Raw genomic sequence first — 20,271 nt, 5'->3', positions numbered from 1 at the left:
CGTAACTACAAGGACATGATCACTTGAATGTATTGTTCCAATATCAGAGTCAGTGATCCCTGACCCATTTATACTAAAAGTAATGACGTAGACAAATCTGCTGTGTAAACTGAGTGAGGTGCAGAGTAATGTGTGTACTCTCTCACACAAGGTAACATCTCACTCGCTACACATTTTGCTTACTGCTTTAGAAATGTCAGAGTGATTTGATGTAAATGATTTTGTGCATGGTCAGATATGCACCACATATCAAGACCCCCTTCAGTATAACTTTTGATCCTGTTTGAAAAGAAGTTGGTTTCTAGAGGAGCATAAATGTTAACCAAGGTCAGTCCTATTTATTGTTTCAACACCCAGGATAAATCTGCCCTCCCTCTCTGTCTCCACATGTGGCTTCTCGAGAGCAGTCTTATTTGAAATCAGGATGCGGCATCTTTATTCTAAGTAAACTCAAACTGCCAAAAGAAAGAAAATCAGTCTCTGTTTGAAGAACACCAATTTGCATTTAGAGAACATTTCAAGCAGTTTTTCTCTGGTTCCCTTTGCATCAGGAACTCTTTTGTTTTTTTTCCAGGATCCAACACCAGCACAATGCCCACTAACCCTCACTCCCAAGTCCAGTGAGAGGGAACCTATGTCTAATGAGTAAGGGCTCAGTTTAACTAGGCAGTGATGGTGAGGAAAAATTGGATGTTGGCTCTAACGAAATAGCCTTTTTTAAAGCTAAATTAGGTGCTAAGAAGTTGGCTCCATTGACATTTGTGCTTGTGTTACACTGTTTAACTCTGTACTCGTTTGATTAAGGAATGTAGCGGCTAATTAGGATCCTCATCACAGAACAGTCAAAATACCCATGGTGCCTGCGTAGAAGCTGCACTACAGTGACCCACACCACTGCCTAGAGAGAAGAGCACTGTCGGCAAATCTGTGTTGGCACTAAGTGAATGTTGAAATTCATACTCAACATGTGTGAGCGGGGAGAAACAGCTGCTGCAGTTCACTCAGATTGTGTTTGTGTGCATTGTGGTCATGATGAAGTGTTTATTTTCTCTAAGTTGTGCACTGGTGCTTCCAGTAGGTCTCTGACTGATGAAAACTTTGGAGAAAACCAAGTTTGTACAAAGAATCATAAAGGTTAAAGGAACATTGGGGAGACATCAGTCAGGTACAGTGTGTGTGCACATAGTCTCAGAAGTCCAATCAGAAGAATTGCTCATTTCTAATTGACGATTGTGCTGCACTGTTATTAGACACATCCACTGCATCAAAACTTGCAATTTTACTCTCTCAAAAAGAATCTGAAGTGCCCCGTGAATGGTGTTTTATCTTTGCTTTCTCCATCAAACAATGACAAGGCGGCTTTACCCGTCAGGACATGAATCCAGAATGGCAGAAAACTGGCAGTGGAATAGAGCGAAAGAAAGACAGTGACGAATGAATGAGAGAAAAGTTTGGATTAGATCAAAACAAAACAAAATGAATCCAGAAAAAAATTGCTGATAACAGTAAAGAAACAACCCTAACTTTTTGAGAATGTGTAGCCCTATTAGAGACCATCTTGTGAGTTACACTTGGACTAAAAACTAGATTTTATTGTGTGGCTGTGTGTGTGTGTTTTGACTGCAGACTTGCTTTACTCACAGTTACTGCCTGGAGTTGGAATATATATATATATATATATACACGCTTGACAGCTGCTGCCCAGGCAAAAGACCGTTCCACCATAATTCCCCTATATACGCCACCGTCACGCCACCACAGGTAGATGTTCCTTTCATGCCCCCCTCTTAATGTCACTGTCAGTCCTGAAAATCTTCATTCAAAACTCCACATGTGACAGCGACAGAGAGGATGCTGTGCTCCCTCTCTTTCTCCTGGTGATCCACTCGCCATTTTCCGCTCTGTGGTGTTACCAAGGGTGTCTGACTTTGCGGCAATGCTGGCTGGTGTAGGCACACACAAGCACTGAGTCAGAAGGTCAGTACCTGGAGGTTCTAGCAGACAAGGAGATTGAGCTGGAGGTGGATGTGAGGTCCACAACTCCTCAATTGGACTTGGCTGAGCAAAACTTCATTGAGATGTTTTTTTCTACCTGAAACCTAAAACCTGATATTTAAACTTCAAATAAAACACTGCAAGTGTGTAAAACATAGGCCCTTAAAAGTTAGAACCATTATTGCTACACAATGGCAATCTTTATCGAACACGGGAAGTGGGAGGAACATTCTGCGATGGATTTCTGGATTAGGTATGAGAGGGCTGCGTTTCGCTGGGCTGCTGTGTCATCAATTTGCGAATGGTGCATTAATCTATAAAGCAGATGTTAGGAAAGATATAGCTCTTACTTGTGTGTTACCTCAGGCGTTGTACTGTAGCACTGTGCACAAAGAAATGTCCAAAACATCATCATGCAGTATATTACACGTTTTTGAACAAGTTTTTTAAAATAAATTCTTTAACGCTTATTTAATTATTTTGGATAGGGAGAGCAGCACAGGGCACTGGAGTAGAATACAGAGTGAGTTTTGTGTTTCATTACAGCTCAAACAGCTGGTTCCTCTGACCTCAGGGGCAGAGTGTAGCTCAGTGTAATGAAGTGTGTCAGGGAAACCAATTCATTCCAGTCTCCGCCCATGTATCAGTTGTATGAAGAGCACATTATGCAAACAACTTCTAAGAGGTCACCTCCTCTCTTTCCATTTTTCATAGAGAGAGAGAGCATGTTTCATCATTTCCTTCTGGAGCAACAGAAATAACATTATTCTTACACTACTGTAACACAATACAGATTCTATTGTGTTACGCCTGAAAAACTTCCTTATGTGGTTTTGCCTCTCGTGCCTTCAGGCAAAAAGGAAAGAACAAAATTATTTGATAATCTTATCACACACTGATCACTTTACACCTTTGAAGATTCTGCTCTTTCTTTGGATTCAGATATTAGTTTTATTCTGACTTTCTATTTCCTTTTTGTCCATCTTTTTTCTATCTTCCCTTCATTCTGCCTTTCATCTCTAAAAATCATTGGTTGGACCAACTAGCTTCAATCTAGCGCTACATTGCTGAGTGATGAGGATACACAACTGGTCAGTGGGCTCAGTTTGGACTTTTCCCACTGGCCACTTCTACATTTTTACCACATCACCAAATTAGTTCATTTGTCTAAAAGATTTACAAACTTCCCGGACCCCTTTAGCTTCTGTTCACCCAGTGACACATATTGGTACATTTTAGACAAACCTTAGTAGAAGGCCGGAGAGTCATTAAAACTCCCCAAAGTAAAAAATCCTAATAACTTTGTAGATAATTGATTTTTCCTGCCATGAGCTTTGTATTTGAGAATCTGAGTGAAATATCTTAATAACTACATCACAGATTGCGATCAAATTTGATTCATATATTCATGTCCACCTGAAAATGAATTAATCACTTCCCGGATTACCCAATTTCTCAAATTTTCAATTTGTCCAATACTCCTCAGCTGTTCTTTGTCTTTACCGTGGCAAATGTTAACCTATTTACATACTAAACTAAGTTAGTGTGTTAGTTAGTAAGTTGCATGACCTTTAGTCTTGTTTGAAAGGTTTGTAATATATGGTGCTTTTATAAATGCCCTATAGTGTATGCTTACAGTGTACTCACAAGACTGTGCATGTAAAAGAGAGCCAGCTATTGATTCTGTGGGGGAGGATGGACTGTGGGTGTACTATCTGCAAACAAAAGTGCCTATAAAAATTCCTCGTCATTTTATTATAACAAAGAGAGAATGAAAGGAGACTGAGGTGAGATTATAGGGAGTCATCGAGAAAGGTCGATTTGTGAGAACATCTGTCGTATCCTTGGCCTGTTGGTCAGAATTTACCTGAGCTTAGTAATGACTGTGGAGCTGCTGCATCTGTCTCTGGCTGCCCCGCGGTGAGTGGGTCTCTGTTGTAGGAAGAGAGAATCAGGCTGGGTTTAGGTGTGAGATTGATTAAGATGTTTTTGGTCCCAAGTAGGAGGTGGTTTCTAATGTATAAAGTGCATTTATAACACAGGCAGGGTCTGAACATGCACATACACAGAGGAAATGTTTGTAGTGTATAATGTGAGGGCTGGGTTATACTGACAGCTCTGAGAAAATAAAGTCTTTTGAGTGCAGTGAAGACAATTCTTTAGAATAACAAATGCTCTCATGTGTCTTTTATTGTGTTTCTTTATTGCATCTGAGCTAATCCTGTATTTAGGCCTATTCTCAGTATCAGTCATTAAGTCAGGAATTAATTTGATTTCATTTAATGATTTTCATCAACACAAAACCAAATAATACAGCCCCACAATGAAGAAGTCAGCACATTAAGGACTTGACCTCCATATATATTCAGAATCTTCTTTGTGTTGACTACTTATTTTGAAAACTGGACATTATCACATATACTTACGTGAACATGTCCAACACATTTTTATAAACCATGTTGTATATTGTGGGTACAATTGATATTTCATAGCATCTCTTCAGGTGAGTTTTGGAATTGCAACACTTGTTTTCAGGTGCACTCCTAATTTAGGGCCACCTAGTTTAACCACAGCGCAGTTTCGCCTCTCCTCCATACACTGCTCACTTCCACAGCGACAAGTGCAAGTTTCGCAACATGCATATGTGTAGATTTGTCATTTTGTGGTATAAAGAGAGAGAAGCACATTTGTGAAGCTGCATTTGAGAGGCAGTAATCATGGAGTCGTGGACTGTATAAAAAAATGTCAGTTAATGATTGGTAGTCATCATTATATTTATATAAAAATCGATTTGCAGACTTCTGAATATTTTTCTGAGTGAAATATTTTATATATAGTGAAAACATATAGAAATGTGCTCTCCACATTTTCACATCAATACTCTGCAAATGGCCCCTGATGGCTGTTTTTGAATGATAGAGAAGTGAGGGTTATATATAGACGTATAGAACTGCTGTATGAATGTGTGAGTGGTTGAATGTGACTTGCAGTGTAAAGTACTTTAAGTGGTTGTAAAATGCAGTCCATTCAAACCACATTCACACACACATTATCTCTCTCTCTCTCTCTCTCACCATATTATCTTATTCTAATCCTCACTAATAAATGTTAATAACTAGTTAGAATTGAAGAAATAAACCCTGCATGAGCCCTAAGAAGCATGTAACCTTTTTTGCGAGATGGTATAATAACAGCTAAAACCTAATTTGCATAGTTCAGTGCTCATGCTCAACAACCCTGTGACAAATAGCAGAAATTCAACATAGTGTCTTAGATAAAATGTTCTGCATCTGCATAATTTCAACCATGTCAGCAGATTATTGCAACACCAAACCTGACCTCAATATAAATTAAAAAGAAGAAAACTTTAATTCAACCCACCGAATGATTTTTCTATTAATACATTTTTTACATTAAAATTGTTGCAGCCAGGTCTAACTGGCTCCCATCTACACACATAGTATTTTATATCGACTCATGCCAGCCAAACTGGCAATGAATTTTATTTAATTATTAAATTATTCCCTTGCCATACTAAGATGTGCAAGCCAAGAATGCAATCATTGTGCAGAACCTTTGAGGCGTCACCAGCCTCAGACTGACATAATATTTCAACTCCAGCTCAGCCTGCTCTGCACATTCAGACCAGACTGCTGAGACTGGAACCATTTTGTTGACAACGCTATTCTTCAGTTTACACTCCTTGAGCTACAAAAATGTGTCCGCAGCTTATGTTGTAACGTATATTTGACATACACATCTTAACAGAGAGAGCGTGCATGTGCACAAGCACGTCCACGTCTACATTCCTCCTCTGCTCTGCTCCTCTATGTGAAGGATAAATTATTTATTCATTTACATGCAAGAAAAATGTTTATGTCTGACTCCTTTGATTATTGAATCAGTGGGTAATTTGCTCCAGTTGGTTAAGTGCACAGATCTTTCCTCAAGTCATCTGTCATGTTCAGACACTATTGGTTAGAGCTTATTATTTTCCTTCACAAATGTTTTTTATTATTACAACTAAACAAATAATGTATAAATCTGGATCAAATTTGAATTGAATCGGAATAAAATTTGAATAAAATTGAACAGCATTTGCAGCACAAATCCTCAATGGTTCAACATTTATTTGAATAACTTAAAAAGCTAAATTACTTCCCTTTTCCCCTCAAGATCTCTTCATTAAGTGTTAATTTCTGTCTGACTTACTTTGAATAAACTCCTGTTTGGTAGCTGTTTTGAGCAGGTATCAGGAGTGACAGATTTACTGCTGTAAGAATGTGTGAATCTACCAGATTATAACAAAACTTGGTGGAAGGATGTGAACATTCACGATTCAAATTATATAAAATATGCTTGATAAAATTTTTTTAAGGGTTTGGGTTTGATGCAATTTTGTATGGATCCAATTAAAAATCTGAATATCGTGACTATAAATGTTTCATAGGTGTGTCAACTTATATTCAGCTGCTTTATGGTAGTAAACAGGGCTAGAAACCTGTAACTACCAATTTGTGGCTAAAGAAACGTAATGTGGCCTTGGCTATAGGGCCTGTGAGTGCCATTTTAGTTTGACATTTTATTTGTCCTTTTATTTAGAGCATAAATACTTTGTTAACTTGGAGTATAGATCTGCAGTCAGTAAAATAAGTTGTTTTATCTCTGCTTTTTATCACTGGTTGCTCCCACTAAGTGCTTGATACATTCCTGATCTATATTGCAGATTACTAAGAAAAATGTCTGTATTACATATAATATAATAAAAATAGCTGGTATTGTTGGAAAAACACCAGTAATCGCTTCAACTGAATGCGCAGGATAGCAGTGCAGCCATTTCTCCAGCTTTTCCGCTTGGATTGCAACGTGACTTGACAGCTCAGTGAAAACCTCTGAGCCCTTTTATCATGATATGCTCATTTCTGCTTTGCTCCAATCTGGAGGGAGTCCCACTTTGGTTACGACTCAAGTAAGATCGAGCTGAAAAGGATGTTAAAGCAACTTCATGGGGTATGCACGGTCTCCTTTGATCTGCTGATCTACTTCCCTGTCCTCTCAAAACAGTCGAAACAGTCTGAGACCAGGAGTTAAAATACTTCTATCTCCCTTTTGTTTTGAAAGAAATACTTTATTTTTATTCCTAATGATACTTTCACATTTAATTAGAGTGATAAGTTGAATCTTTGAAACAATATCTTGGTATGAGATACATCTACCTTTCACTTTATTGACAGTTCAGGCTCCTCAGCCTACTTTGATGTTCGGGTGCTTCTTTTGAAGCTTTGAGGTGTGTTTGAGATCATTATCCTCCTGCAGTTTGAATCTCTCTCCACAATGTTACAAACCAGAGGGTATAGCATGTCTCTGAGAAATGAGAGGTGCTTCAACATTTCAGGTATAGTCAATTTAGTGCAGGTGTCCAACTCAAGAAAAGGACAAAGGCCTCCAGTCTTGTTTACTCCCTCAAACACGGTGGGTTTGATACACTGCAGTATCACTCTCTCTCTAGTTTATGTACACTCTACTGCTTCTGACATAAAACATGGATTCATCAGTAAATGGAAACAAGTGTTGAGCCTTGTTTCTCTCTCCTGGCACGTGCTCATCCTCTTTTGGCACTAGTTTTGCTGATTGGAGTTGTGTGTTCTTTATCAAATCCGAAATCTGTGATAAAGTTGCTCATCTACCTCTCAGGGAACCAAGCTTGACGTATGGATCCCCTGGTGTTGCGGTAGCCTGGTTGTGCTTTGGATGCAGCTGAACAAGTTTCTGCAAAGTGTTTTAGAGTTTCATGCACTATAGACACATGTAGCCTAGCCACGGTTTCTTTGGCCTCTTTCCTTGAATAACAACTTAACGTCTAATACTTTCACTTAGTTCTGATGCCATTTTCACCAATATCGGAACATTGCACAGTAAGAGTGATGTAAGAAACTGGAGGTAAGGCCTTATTCACGAGGTGAACACTAGCTACAGCTACTTCAGTTAGCCAATCTGAATGAGCCTCTGTTAACTAGATAAAATTCACCTCACTGTCATCAGTGCTAATGTTTTTCTTCATCAACACTGAGTTGTTCCTGCTTTTTTATGTGAAACTATCACAGATATTCACTGTGAAATCATCATGAGTGAGTTGTCAGAGCCTAAGAGAGGGAGCAGGATACTGATCCAGGGGTCAGAGAAGGGTTACGTTTTGATAACTAAAACTTTCAGAAGCAGATTTGTGTTCAGGAGTGATGCACGAGTAAACATTTCCAGAAATCAGACCTGTAATTCCACGTTAATCCTCTTTTCTGCAGTCCTGTCCGCGACTGACACGACTTCCCTATGGAAAAGCCTGCTATGGTTTTGGAACGCCAGCTTTGAAGTCCGGTGTTTCTATCGGGGTACTTGAGTAGTTATGGCATGGTAGCTTTGTTTTGTTTGTTTATTTGTTTACTGGATATTTCTCCAATTTCCCATTTGAGAGATACAAGTTTTTCACCCATTCACATTGTGCTGCTGCTGAAAAACTGCTTGTCTCATTTGGTCAGTTCCCCAGATCTCTCGTGTTGTTCCAGTCTGAACTGGATGAGTGATTTGAGAAGAAAACTACTCAACTCTACAACTTGTTAAAGGAGACATATTCTGCTTTTTCAGTTTTTCTTTCCTCTAGTGTATTTTATAGACTTGTCAGTGTATGTTAAAGATCTGCAAAGTTAAAAAGCCCAAAGTCTGCAGAAACAGGAGCTCCTTACACCCACAGAAAACACTGAAGATCCTGGAACTCCTTGTCAGTAGTTGAGAGTGGAGGCCGACATTTTCTACAAGTGCCGGGAGCGGCTGACCAATCACAACAGAGCAGACTGCATTTAATCGGTAGGGGGGCCATAGGATAGGGGCTAAAATCAAGCCTTTCAGACAGAGGCTGATAAGAGGAGCTGTAACAATGGAAAGTTTGATCAAGATCCTGAAAATGAACATTTCTCCTTTAAGTAGGAGTTGGTAATTTACTTCTGTACTGAGATGCCACAGATTTGATGGGTTTTTATCCTTTTGAACCCTCTGGATTTCATATAACAGAGATGCTCGCACTGAAAAAAATATTAAATCTGATTCTTTGCTTCGTCTCTAGCTAATATCTTCAAATGTTACTGCAGCTGAATATTGTATAAAGAAAAATTGTATTGCCAGAATTAATTGCAATGGTCCAGTCATGGGACAGGAAGAAAGAAACCGTGACTAACTTACAAATTGTGTTTGTGCTCTAACAAAAGGAGGGATTACTCAGAGGCTGAGCTGCTGTCCATTGTATTCAAAGTAACATCGCCAGGGGTAACCATTTCAATTAAGAGACAAAAGTAAAGAGGCGTGTGTTTGTGTGTGTCCGGAAAGGAAAAAGTTCTGCAGTAAGAGAGCGATGCTTCAAAATGATGAATGATTTAATTTAATGTTTTGTTCTGCCTTTTGAACATTTTTATTCTGAAGAGAATCCAGCGGTAACTGTGAGTATTTATTTTACCCTCCAAAAATAAATTGCAATGCAGCGATGGCAGGAAAAATCGAACATTGCATCTAAATCTTTTCGATTTGCTTCATATGGTACTTAGTCATTCTGCTGCTTCAGTTGGCCCCGAGTTGTAGAAACAGGAGCAAATCACCAATATATTGCTTCACTGCTCAGATCAGGTCAGAATCTTTTCCTAGTAGCTTAATATCCAGTTTGGCCCCTAGTGAAATCAATGTGCAAACTATATGTATGTTGGAGCCAATTTGCCTTTGTCTGCCTCTGTATGTCGTCTATTCTCAGTGAAAGCATGACTCATCAAACCCCTACACACTTATTCACACACACACACACACACAGGTGTTGGTCTGGCCTCAGTGATTTTGCCTAACCTCTTTCTAAAATCGTGGCATGGCTCGTCACATGCTGGGCTGCTGCTCCTCCAGTGACAGCTGTGATTGGCGTGTTTATTGTGTGCCCTCTGCTGCACATCACCTTTTAGATGTGTGTGCTCAGGCTTCTTTTAAGTTGGTTTCCTGTATAGCGAACAGACACACACACACACACACACACACACACACACACACACACACACACACACACACACATATCTCTGGGGATAGAGCCACCTGTCTGCAGTTTCATATCCTGTAAACCCAGGAAACAGAAAGACAGGAGTGCCTGTTGTGTTTTGTTATACTTTAGATCACGAGAAAAGAACAAAAGATGCCTTTAAGCCCTCGGAAAGAAGGCTGAAAATATAGAGCGCTTGTTCAGGTGTTGAAAGTATGCATTGTTTACCCACAATTCTCATTCAGTGCAGCAGGAATAAAGTACTGTATAACATGGGATCTGCCTGAAGTGTTGTTTGTTTCTCTGTCTGTTTATATTTGTGTCTCCTCTCATCACCTGTCACTGCTTCTCCCCCTTCAGATATCCGCGGTTTACAAACCTTCATGGACCAATCTTCCCGGCTGGGACTGGACGTGTCCCTGCAGAGGGTGGACCGCAACGTCAGCCGCGTGTTTACCGACCTCTTCAACACGATGCGCACCGAGGAGCTCAACCGGTATCGAGACACTTTACGCCGGGCCGTGTTGCTCATGAGTCCTCGAGGTGCGCAGGTCTTCATCCACCAGGTAGGCTACAAGACTCTTCTTCATCAAGTTATCAGACTGTCAGACAGAAAACACGATGACCCATGAACAGAAACATGTCGCCCTTAATCTCACAGCTGATCAAACGGCTTCAGAGAATGAAAAACATGACACAATAAGTGAGTCAAAAGAGATAAATCACTTTGTTTCCATTGGGGATTTGCCTTCCATTGTTATAGCTGATGAAACAAGATGCAATTGTCATGTGCAGTTCTGACAAAACCCAAAACAATCGGCAGATCAGACCGAGAGGTGTTTTGCTTATCGAGTTGGCCCGAAAAAAAAAAAATTCTGCATCATATGTGACCAAATAATATTTTTTAGAGTAAAATGTTCGTTCAGTCTTCACACACTCGCAGTGAAGGGAGTTTATCTACAGATGTGCACAGCAGCATTGCACATAACCCCAGGCAAAGTTCGTCAACTGTGTGGAGGATTTGCATCTTTCTGGTGAGAAGAGAAGCAAAACAAATATGTTCACTGATGACGTGAGCGCCGTGACCTGAAGTAATCCTTCATGTTCTTCTTTTTGTCAGCAATCACACTGTGAGCCACACTGGTAACTGGTAAGGCTTACAGTGAATGGAGATTTCTTTCTTCTTGGCTTATTACCAGAGTGTCTGTGAGCAGGTCATTTCTTTCAGAAGCTGTAGTCACGAGTCAGCCGGCTGAGTTACTCTAGTGAGTCAGTTCCTCTCATTGAGTCATTTCATCTGACAGTGAGTATTTTTCGGTTTGAGCTCATCTGAGGCAGCTGTAATTCTTGACTGTTTGACAGGTGTTGTCTGTCAGGAGATGTTACAAAGTGTTTTTGTCACTTTTGTTTTCCTGTGGCGGCAGATTAAACTGCTAATGAAACACTTTCAGGGGAGAGAGACTCACTACAGGCCGACGAGAGACTTCACATAAAGATGGACGACATGACGGCTCAGCATCAGGGATATTCTGGCTTCATTTCTGGAAAGTGGGAGGAAATGTCCATCTTTATATACAATCTGAGAAAGACTTAAAAACACATGTTAGCACAGAACAACCCAAAATGCTAAATTTGACTTCATGAAACATACTTTTTCAAACCTAATCCCAACAAAGTACAATTTTTCTCCATGATGGCAAAGAAATCTGGGCTGTTCATTTGACATAATTGCTGCACAGAAACACTCGGTAGCTGTGCCTCTGTCTTGTAATGTTCAGTGGTTTTTGCTCCTATCAATGCACATTTCACATTTTCTGCAAGGACTTATTCCTTCTCTCAGTATAAAACAATAGAAAAGAGTCTCAACTAACACTCACTAAAAAGAGGTTATTTTGAATCTCTCCAAAAGTAAAGCACCTGTAGACAAATAACTCCGTGCACAGATTGTGAATACACAACGCTTTCAAGTTTCCTAAATGACATACTGCTTTGATCTTTTCTTGTACGCCAATAAAAAAAAAAAACACACACACACACACACGTGCGCCTGTAGATCTTCTGTTCTCATAAGAATGATTTCATTTGATCAATTATACTCTTTATCATCCCTTATATAATTAACATGAGGCATCTTGGGGACTAAGAAATAAGCACAGCTCCCAAATGCCCCTGTGAATAGATAATATATTAAAAGTGCTGGAGATTCGTTAATTCACCCAAGCTTCATTAACAGCTTGGTAACTGTTGTCACAGAACGCTCTCGCTCCCCACCAGAGATACCGCAGGAGAAAATGCAAATATGCTAATAACTGAATTGAAAATAATGATGATGCCTTTGAGAGTTAAACACTCCTGAATGGTTTTAGCATGAGAGGAAAAAAAGGTAAAGTTTCCATGGTGACAACAAGTCAACAGACCACCGGATAAAAAATGAATCACAGACGACAAATCTTTTTCTCATGAATGTGATATCAGTGTCAATGAATTTGGTTAATCACAGAGATTAACGGCATTGGTTGTCTCAAATGATTTGTGTTCTGCGTGATAAATACGTTTAGACAGTGTGAAGTATTGTTCGTGAAACTATGTGAGTAGATTTGTTGTAGCAGGGTAGCAATGATGTTGTTTACCACAGAGACCCACTCTGTTTGCAGCTCTCTTCTGAATCTGTCAGTTGTGCTTTTCATAGTTTGTTCAGCTCCATTATCTCCTATTCTGCTCTGCTCTACCTTACACTTTCATTTTCCAATGTACATTATCTTTACATGGAGGTTGAACATATCTATAAAGAGACGCAACCACAAAGATACGCAACATGACCACAAGGAAGGAAACAGCTGCAAAGATATTAAAAATGATCACAAATAGATGCAAAAAGACAATGAAGAAATGCAGGATGATTACAAAGAGATGAAAAATAACCACAAAGAGATGCAACATGACTACAGGGACACTAAAGAACAATGGAGAAGACAAAAACAGAGCTGCAAAGATGTGCAAAATGACTCACAAAATAATATTAATGCAAAGAGATGCTTACAAAATATTGCAAATCACAAACAAGGAAATTCCAAATGACTACAAAGATATGAAACACGACAACAAAAGAGATGCAAAACATAAGGAGATTCAAAACAACTACAAACACACGTTAGATGACCATAAAGAGATTACAGATAACCATTTAAGGTGAAAAATGAAAATGAAGAAAGGAAGAGACACAAAGCAACTACAAAGATGCAAAATGACACAAAACACTACGAACCACGCAGCTCAACCTCTAAATGTATCTATAGATACATTTCTTTTAGTCTGTTCATGCCCACGTATTCCTCTACAAGGTCAGATGGCGTGAGGGGAGAAATGCCCCAAAATGCATTGGGCAGATGAGAAAAGTCTCACCTTTGTCAGGACGACAGTTCATCAAACGACTAATAAAGCTGGACGATATTCATAACTTTTAATTTCAAGTTCTTAATTCACCCGACTTATATTACAGGACGTAACAGCGTCAGCCAAAGTCGTCCTAGGTCACATTGTCCATTCTGTTCTCTTCTATTTCCTTGAGTAACATATTCTGTCACGAGTCAGTTGTCACTTCTCCAGTCTCCTCTCAGGCCACAGTCATTTCTCATAGTTAGAACAAGACGCACACGTCATTGACGGTGTCTGAGCTTTAATGCTGAAATTCGGAGGCCTTGTTTTTTCCCCGTGCAGACACTTGCCATCTCGTCTCTCGTTCACTTCGGCCGTGAGAGGATGCAGCGTCTTCTGTCAGCTTCAGTTACACCTCCCTCTTGACGGCCAACAGCTCTCTGTTCCTGTCATGATAGGGGGAACCACGCTCGAGCCTTTTAGACGGCCATAAAGTGGAATTTTAAGCTTTCAGCTGTCCCATTTCCGCGTCCTTGGGTTGTATTAGTGAGCATTTGCTAAATCACTTGCATAAAACGATGCACATTTAGGTACAAAAGCTTGACACATTTTATGAGTTACCAAAGTCACTCTCCAATTAATTGCTAACAGTGCAGCTGCATGCTATATATCTTGAAGACAGCCAAATTAGATTTTTGGCTCTCCGGGGTTCTGCATTTGAAGATAGTATATCATTTTCACCAACACTGATTAAAATGCTTTGAAAAGCCATTGGAATACCTGTACTTAATAGTAATAGTAAGACTAACACGTGTTAAAATTAAATCTTCAATACAAGTATATAGTTACAGTCTATTATTATTCATTAGTGAGCATGCAGGCTTGTTGAGTCATAGACCTGGAAGTATTTTAGTCTGCTTCAGCTTTTGAGATTCAATATAAGTGAAATACTTCCACTGCATCTGCTCTCACTACGCTTGCAGGACGGTGTTCGCCTGGAAGTGTTGATGTGAAGGGAAACAGAATGGGTGGCGTCACTTGGCACGCCAGCTCTGCAGGCCAGTTGATAGATGGAAACGAGAGGCTGGGTGAGGTCTGCCTCCTGTGCGGCAGCTTTAGCCACAAGATTGACAAGCACTGCTGCACGCTGCCAGGAAAAAATGAGAGGGAGAGAGAGAGAGAGAGATGCTTCACTAGGTGGCAGGAGGGTAAAGAGAGGTAGACAGAGACAGAGCGAGGGAGGGAGAGAGAGCACAACCAAGAGGGATACAAAGGTAGGGTGAGAAATAAAGGATTGAATGCTGGGAGGAAAGGTCAGAGATGAGAAGGAGAGGGTGACTCAAAAGGGCTCCTCGAACATAATAAAGCACCTTTGTATGAAGCCGTAATGAGTGGAATCTAATGGAAGAGACGGCAGTAAAGAGACAAAAGAGATGAGTGCTGAGAGAGACAGCGTCTATTTAAGAACGGTGGATTTGAAAACCGCTGCCACTGCACATCTAATACAGGAGAGATTACAAGTTGTTTACACGTCTATCGTACCTTTCTGCTGCAGTGAAAGATGAAGTGAATTCAGCCAGAGGAAGATGGAGTTTTTTTTTAAAAAAAAGAGAGAAAATCACCTAAGACTATATTGTAGCTTGTTATCATCTCTGTCTTTACGCTTGAGTGTAGATTCACCCTCAGAAGTCACCGCGAGATAATTTCAAAATGCATATTGCACAGGAACGTAATTATAATGATGTAATTATCTTATTTGGTAAAGCTGCTCAAGTGTTACATTCAAGTGACAACACTCATTATTACTCATATCTAATTCAAACACTATTCCAGCAATGTTTCTCACTTTCATTCCTAAATAATGGACTGTGACGTTTGCCAGGAAGTCTTGGTGTAGAATCCCCTTCTTATTTTTACTCAGGGATGAAAAATTGTCAGAAGTGCTGTGTCAACTGTGCTGGCTATACTATATAATACACTACCTGTCTTTGAGAGTAAATATAATCATTAGTCAGCTTGTCACAAAACCCCACATTTAAACAAAGATATCATGAATCTGTCACAATATGATGGAAATACTACTTTATTTTGGTTTTCCAACCTGAATAAATCAACTTTTTAAAGCAGACATTCCCAGTAGTATTGCAGTAGCTCAGTGTAAACTGCCAAAGGATTGAAGACATGGGCTGCACCTGTGCGACTGGTGTTAGAGGATGACTGTATTTCCCTGCATCTTCTTTAAAGTTGTATCTCTTGGTTTATATGATTGTTCGTTGGTTTATTTGTCAACAGGATTACCCAACATTAACAAACAGATTTCCATGAAGCCTGGTGGAAGGATGGGACATGGGCCTGAAAAATATCTGTTACATTTTGGCACTCACAGATCCCAACAAATCCAACAGATTCAGGGATTTGTTATCGGTTTGACTAACACTGCAATGTTCTTTGACATTTTACAGATTTTCCTGAGAATAATAAATGGATCTTTAGGATACAAAGACTTATTTAGTGGGTTTCAATGTGGTTTCTCGGGGGGTAGAATTTTTTCAGCTGCTGTTCGATAACAGATAGAACAAACCTGTAACTCCCACCAATGTGTAGCTGAGATAATGAGGATTCATTCAGGAACCAGGAGTGTATACGTATCTTCAATGGTTAAAGAACTACTTGGATTTGGTGCAGAATCTTCTGTTGGTGCGTTACTGAGAGTTTTTTTCTTTAATCTGCAGCTTTATAGAGCATCTCTGCCAACTGCTCATTTAACCATCTATTACATCACTAAGAAGAAATTAGGTTAAAAACTAATAATTCCATCAGGTAAATTCTCCTCTGTTTGTGTTTTGTCCATTTACTTTTTAAATATTCTGCAGACAAAAAAAATAGTGAAACGCTCGACTTGTCTGGACGACAGTAGAGCAGAGAGGATCTCCGAACACGTCTGCGAACACATTTGACTGTGTGACATGTGAGGTTGTGGAGGTGGAAACAGCTTCACTTGTCAAGACTTGAGCTCATGAATCACTGATTAAAAATGGACCCTTGTGACACTTGACTGTGAGATGTAATAAACACATTTGCCCTTGCTGGGAATCGTGTTTTGATGCCAAAGACTCTTCCGCCGTATTGTCACAAAACGCTTGTGGACGGTGATTTAAAAGTGGCCCGAGTTGACATGCTGTTATGTGGTGCTTTGGAAGAAGACAGCTATAATGGTTTCCCTTGCTGGGGGGATTCAGTGCTGTTGACATGACAGCTGCTTGAGCACAACACACACACACACACACACACACACACACACACACTTTCACCCACATTTTTCTGACAAGAAGCCAATGATGCCTCTCGACAATAATCTCTCACTTTGTAACATTTCCTGTCCTCCCAATTGTTTTGTCAAAGTCACAGTGTCACAGGTTAAAAACAATATAAGAGAAATCATGGTATTGAAAGACTGCGCCCGGTCTAATCTAATGCTGACAGGGAACATATGTATTTTTATTTTTCAATAATGGACAGCAGACACACAGTATTGAGTGGAAAAAAAACATTTACTCAGTCTTATCTGCCATGTCTCAATCCAAATGTTACTACTTCTTATCTGCAGCACTTTAACTTGTTGTTAAACTGTGGTAAAGGTCCAAAACCACTTTCCACCTCCAGTCCCTCTCAGCAGTAACAGATAATATCCCCTGTGTCTAGACTGTTCATTTCCCATTTCCAGTTCTTTCCCCAATTTTCCTCCCACTTTTATTGTTGCTCCAGTTTCTCGCTTTTTCCTTTTCCTTTCCAGAAGACACACAACTGATCAGCAGATTCTTGTAGCTGCACTCTTGTTATCTAGTTGTTTTTCTTTCTTCACATTTTCTTTAATATTCCAGCATGCAGCACAGTTGCTTCTTGGCACCTGGACTTCGCTTCCTCCTCAGACAAAATAATGCTGGCCGTGACCTGGAAGCGTTTATCCCAGTGTGACTCATTAACCTGACACAGAGAGCATGGTGTTTGTGCAGGGGAGCGTAGTGTTGGCACAAACAGCAGCCTCTGCACTCATGCACACACGGAGGAGGAATGCCCCGACACATGCACACCTTCTCTAAGTCACCCCTCATTCCTTCGCTCGATCCATCACTGCCAGTTCTGTCTACACCCCCTCCTTCAGCACTAATGAGTGAAGCCAGGTATAATTAAAAAAAGCTCCAAAACTACTTCCCAGCCCGATTTTCTTCTTTTTCTTTTTTTTTCAACCGCCATAGAAATACACACTTGCAGCCACCCAGAAGATTCAAATTAAGCTGCAAGCGAAATGTATTTGAAGGCGCCGCTATGTTACTGGTTGAGTGGTGTCATGTGGAATGGGAAGCTGGGAGAGTTTAAAGATGGGACAGATGAAAGAAACATTAGTGATGGTCAGTGCTTAGCATGGGAGTGCAGGTGTTAAACAGAGGACACATCATGAGAGCCTATTTGGTATCAAGATTATATGAACTGTATAAACAGACACTAGCTGCACTGTGGGAATTTTAATCGTGTTTACTGTTTATCCTGTAGAAGAAATGTCCACTTTAGATGATGGGAAATATCTTTCCATTTAAATTCCAAATTTTAAGGATTACGAAAGAACAACTAATCCGGTTTAACTTGAAGTTTTGTGGAGGGGTATGAACTAAGGAATTTTTTGAAATTCAAGGTAGCAGAGCTAAACCTAACCTGGTGCCTTTGTCTCTACTGTGTCTGACTCACTTATCTAGCCGTGAGGTGCATCTCTTGGTCTCGGGAGGTGTCCTGCTTGCTTCTTGCTTATCAGCCAGTTCCTGGTTCTGCATTTTGTGAATTTGTGTCTCCCAAAATCACGAGTGTAGGACACTACAACTATTTTTTGTAACTGTGAAGATTCTCATTCATACAGGTATCTTCAGGTGGTGCACAAGTGCCCATGAATTGGACTTCTTATCCAAGAGACATCTTCAGATCTAACTGACTAGTTGGTGGTCTCAGGTGTTTAAAAGGAAAGTTCTCCCTCATTATCTACTCACATTAATGGTGATGGGGGTGTGGGTGTTTGGAGTTTCAGGGGTAAACAGCGTAAACACTTTACCCACCCCTCCATCGGCATAGTGGTAGGTAGATAATGAGTGAATTTTCATTTCTGGGAGAACTATCCCTTTAAAGTCTGTGGCTGGTTACCTGTCTTGAGTCGTTATGTTAAACAGACAAGTTGTTGAAACCCCCACCAGCTAGTGGGTTCTCTGAGTCAAAGTGAATGGCTGCTAATACCTGTAAGTCATCCTTGTACATACTTGTACAACTATTGAAGAAACCATTTAATATGTGCGATAAACGGTGATGGAGTTAATAAACTGCAGCACAGGAAAGATCACCCCATTAATTCATCTTCATGTGCATGACATAAAAGATGCTCTTTCCAACAGCAACCATGTGAGGACCGGTCCAGACAATGTGTGAGTGTGATGGTCCTGCTCATAGTAGGGGTTTTATAGATTAGAAGATTTAAAAACAACTCTGCCAGATGGAAAGCAAATATCCATCCATCAATCCATTATCTGTATCAATTATCCTTCCCAGGGTCGCGGGGCTGGAGCCAATCCCAGCTGACAAAGGGCAAGAGGCGGGGGGGAAACCCTGGTCAGGTCGCCAGCCAATAACAGAGGGAACACACAGAGACAACCGTTCACTTTCACACCTATGGGCAATGCAGATTCTCCAATTAACCTAACAGCAACCTGCATGTGGGAGGAACGAAGCAGTAAAGAAGAAAAAACACACAATGTTTAGTAGCTAACATCAAATTCAAAAAATACATTACACACACACGCACAATACACACATTCTACAACCAGTATACGATGAGATACTGGTAACTGGGATGGAGTCATCAGTGCCCTGTGACTTCAGTGCTCGTCTGTTCATGGCCAGAGGTGGAGAGTGTGTGAAGTCTGTGTCACTTAACCATCCGCAGGCGTTGCTCCCTCCTGGCTTTACGCTCCCATCACTGGACCCCTGTCCTCTCCCTCTGACCCTCACCGCCGCTCCTCTATTCCATTTTCCTCCCCAATAACAGCATGACAAATTGAGCCTGCCAGAAAACGATCTATCACTGTCCCACATCTCATCCTCTTCTACCCTCCGTTCTCTCCTCCATTGTCTCTCTTTCCCCTTCTGTCCCTGTTTCAGGACATTCCCTCTTTGTCCCCCCCCCCCTTCTTAATGGTTTCATGTTTCTCTCTACACGGGCGCTTTATCTTTCTGCCCTTGCTTGTTTCCCCTATAACCTCATCTCTGTCTGTATCCTCTCTTATTGCACTGTGTACTATTGTCTCTGTCTCCATTTCTCTTTCTGTTCATTTATTCTTTCCCTCTCTATAAAACCTGTTTGTTCGTTAATATTCTCTCGTTTTCCTGTTATCTCTGGTCGTGTCACGGACAGATACATTATAGTATAGATTCGTACATTATACCATTAGACCATCTCCCTTTTCCTCCCTGCACTGATTCAGTAACATGGAAAGAGTCACTTTAACTTGTACAGAACAAACTATAATAGAGCGGAACATTAGTTGCAGATGTGTCGTGTGGCATCTCGTAGCCTTTGTATACCCCAGAAATAATCCAATCCCATCCCTGGCTTGAAGCAAAACAATTTAGTCGGCTGTGACTAAATTCAGCATCTCTGTGTGATTTTTCTTTGTAATAAGCCATGTTATGTTACCATGGAGAAACTAAAGTGCACACGGAGGAAGCATTAATTGCTTTGCGTGATGAATAAATGCCACAGTTTGACAGGTAAATAATAAATGGCTCCCTCTACGTCCATTATTAAT

General features: G+C 40.3%; 1 protein-coding gene across 3 annotated transcripts in view; it reads left to right on the top strand.

Moving 5' to 3' along the window:
* The window catches only part of grid1a (glutamate receptor, ionotropic, delta 1a), a 199,009-nt gene that overhangs the window by 120,133 nt on the left and 58,605 nt on the right, over positions 1-20,271 (top strand). For 2 of the 3 annotated variants that reach the window (XM_020090224.2, XM_069538976.1), the window contains exon 4: positions 10,415-10,620. In XM_020090224.2, coding sequence (XP_019945783.1) covers positions 10,415-10,620 — 206 coding nt within the window. Of the gene's footprint in view, positions 1-10,155; positions 10,268-10,414; positions 10,621-20,271 lie in introns of those variants that run through there. The other variant, XM_069538977.1, reaches the window with a different exon arrangement.

This window comes from Paralichthys olivaceus, chromosome 14 (genome assembly GCF_024713975.1).
Source record: "Paralichthys olivaceus isolate ysfri-2021 chromosome 14, ASM2471397v2, whole genome shotgun sequence".
Classification (NCBI taxonomy): domain Eukaryota; kingdom Metazoa; phylum Chordata; class Actinopteri; order Pleuronectiformes; family Paralichthyidae; genus Paralichthys; species Paralichthys olivaceus.
Note: the sequence above shows the minus strand (reverse complement) of the source record. Positions and strands in the feature narration are given on the sequence as shown.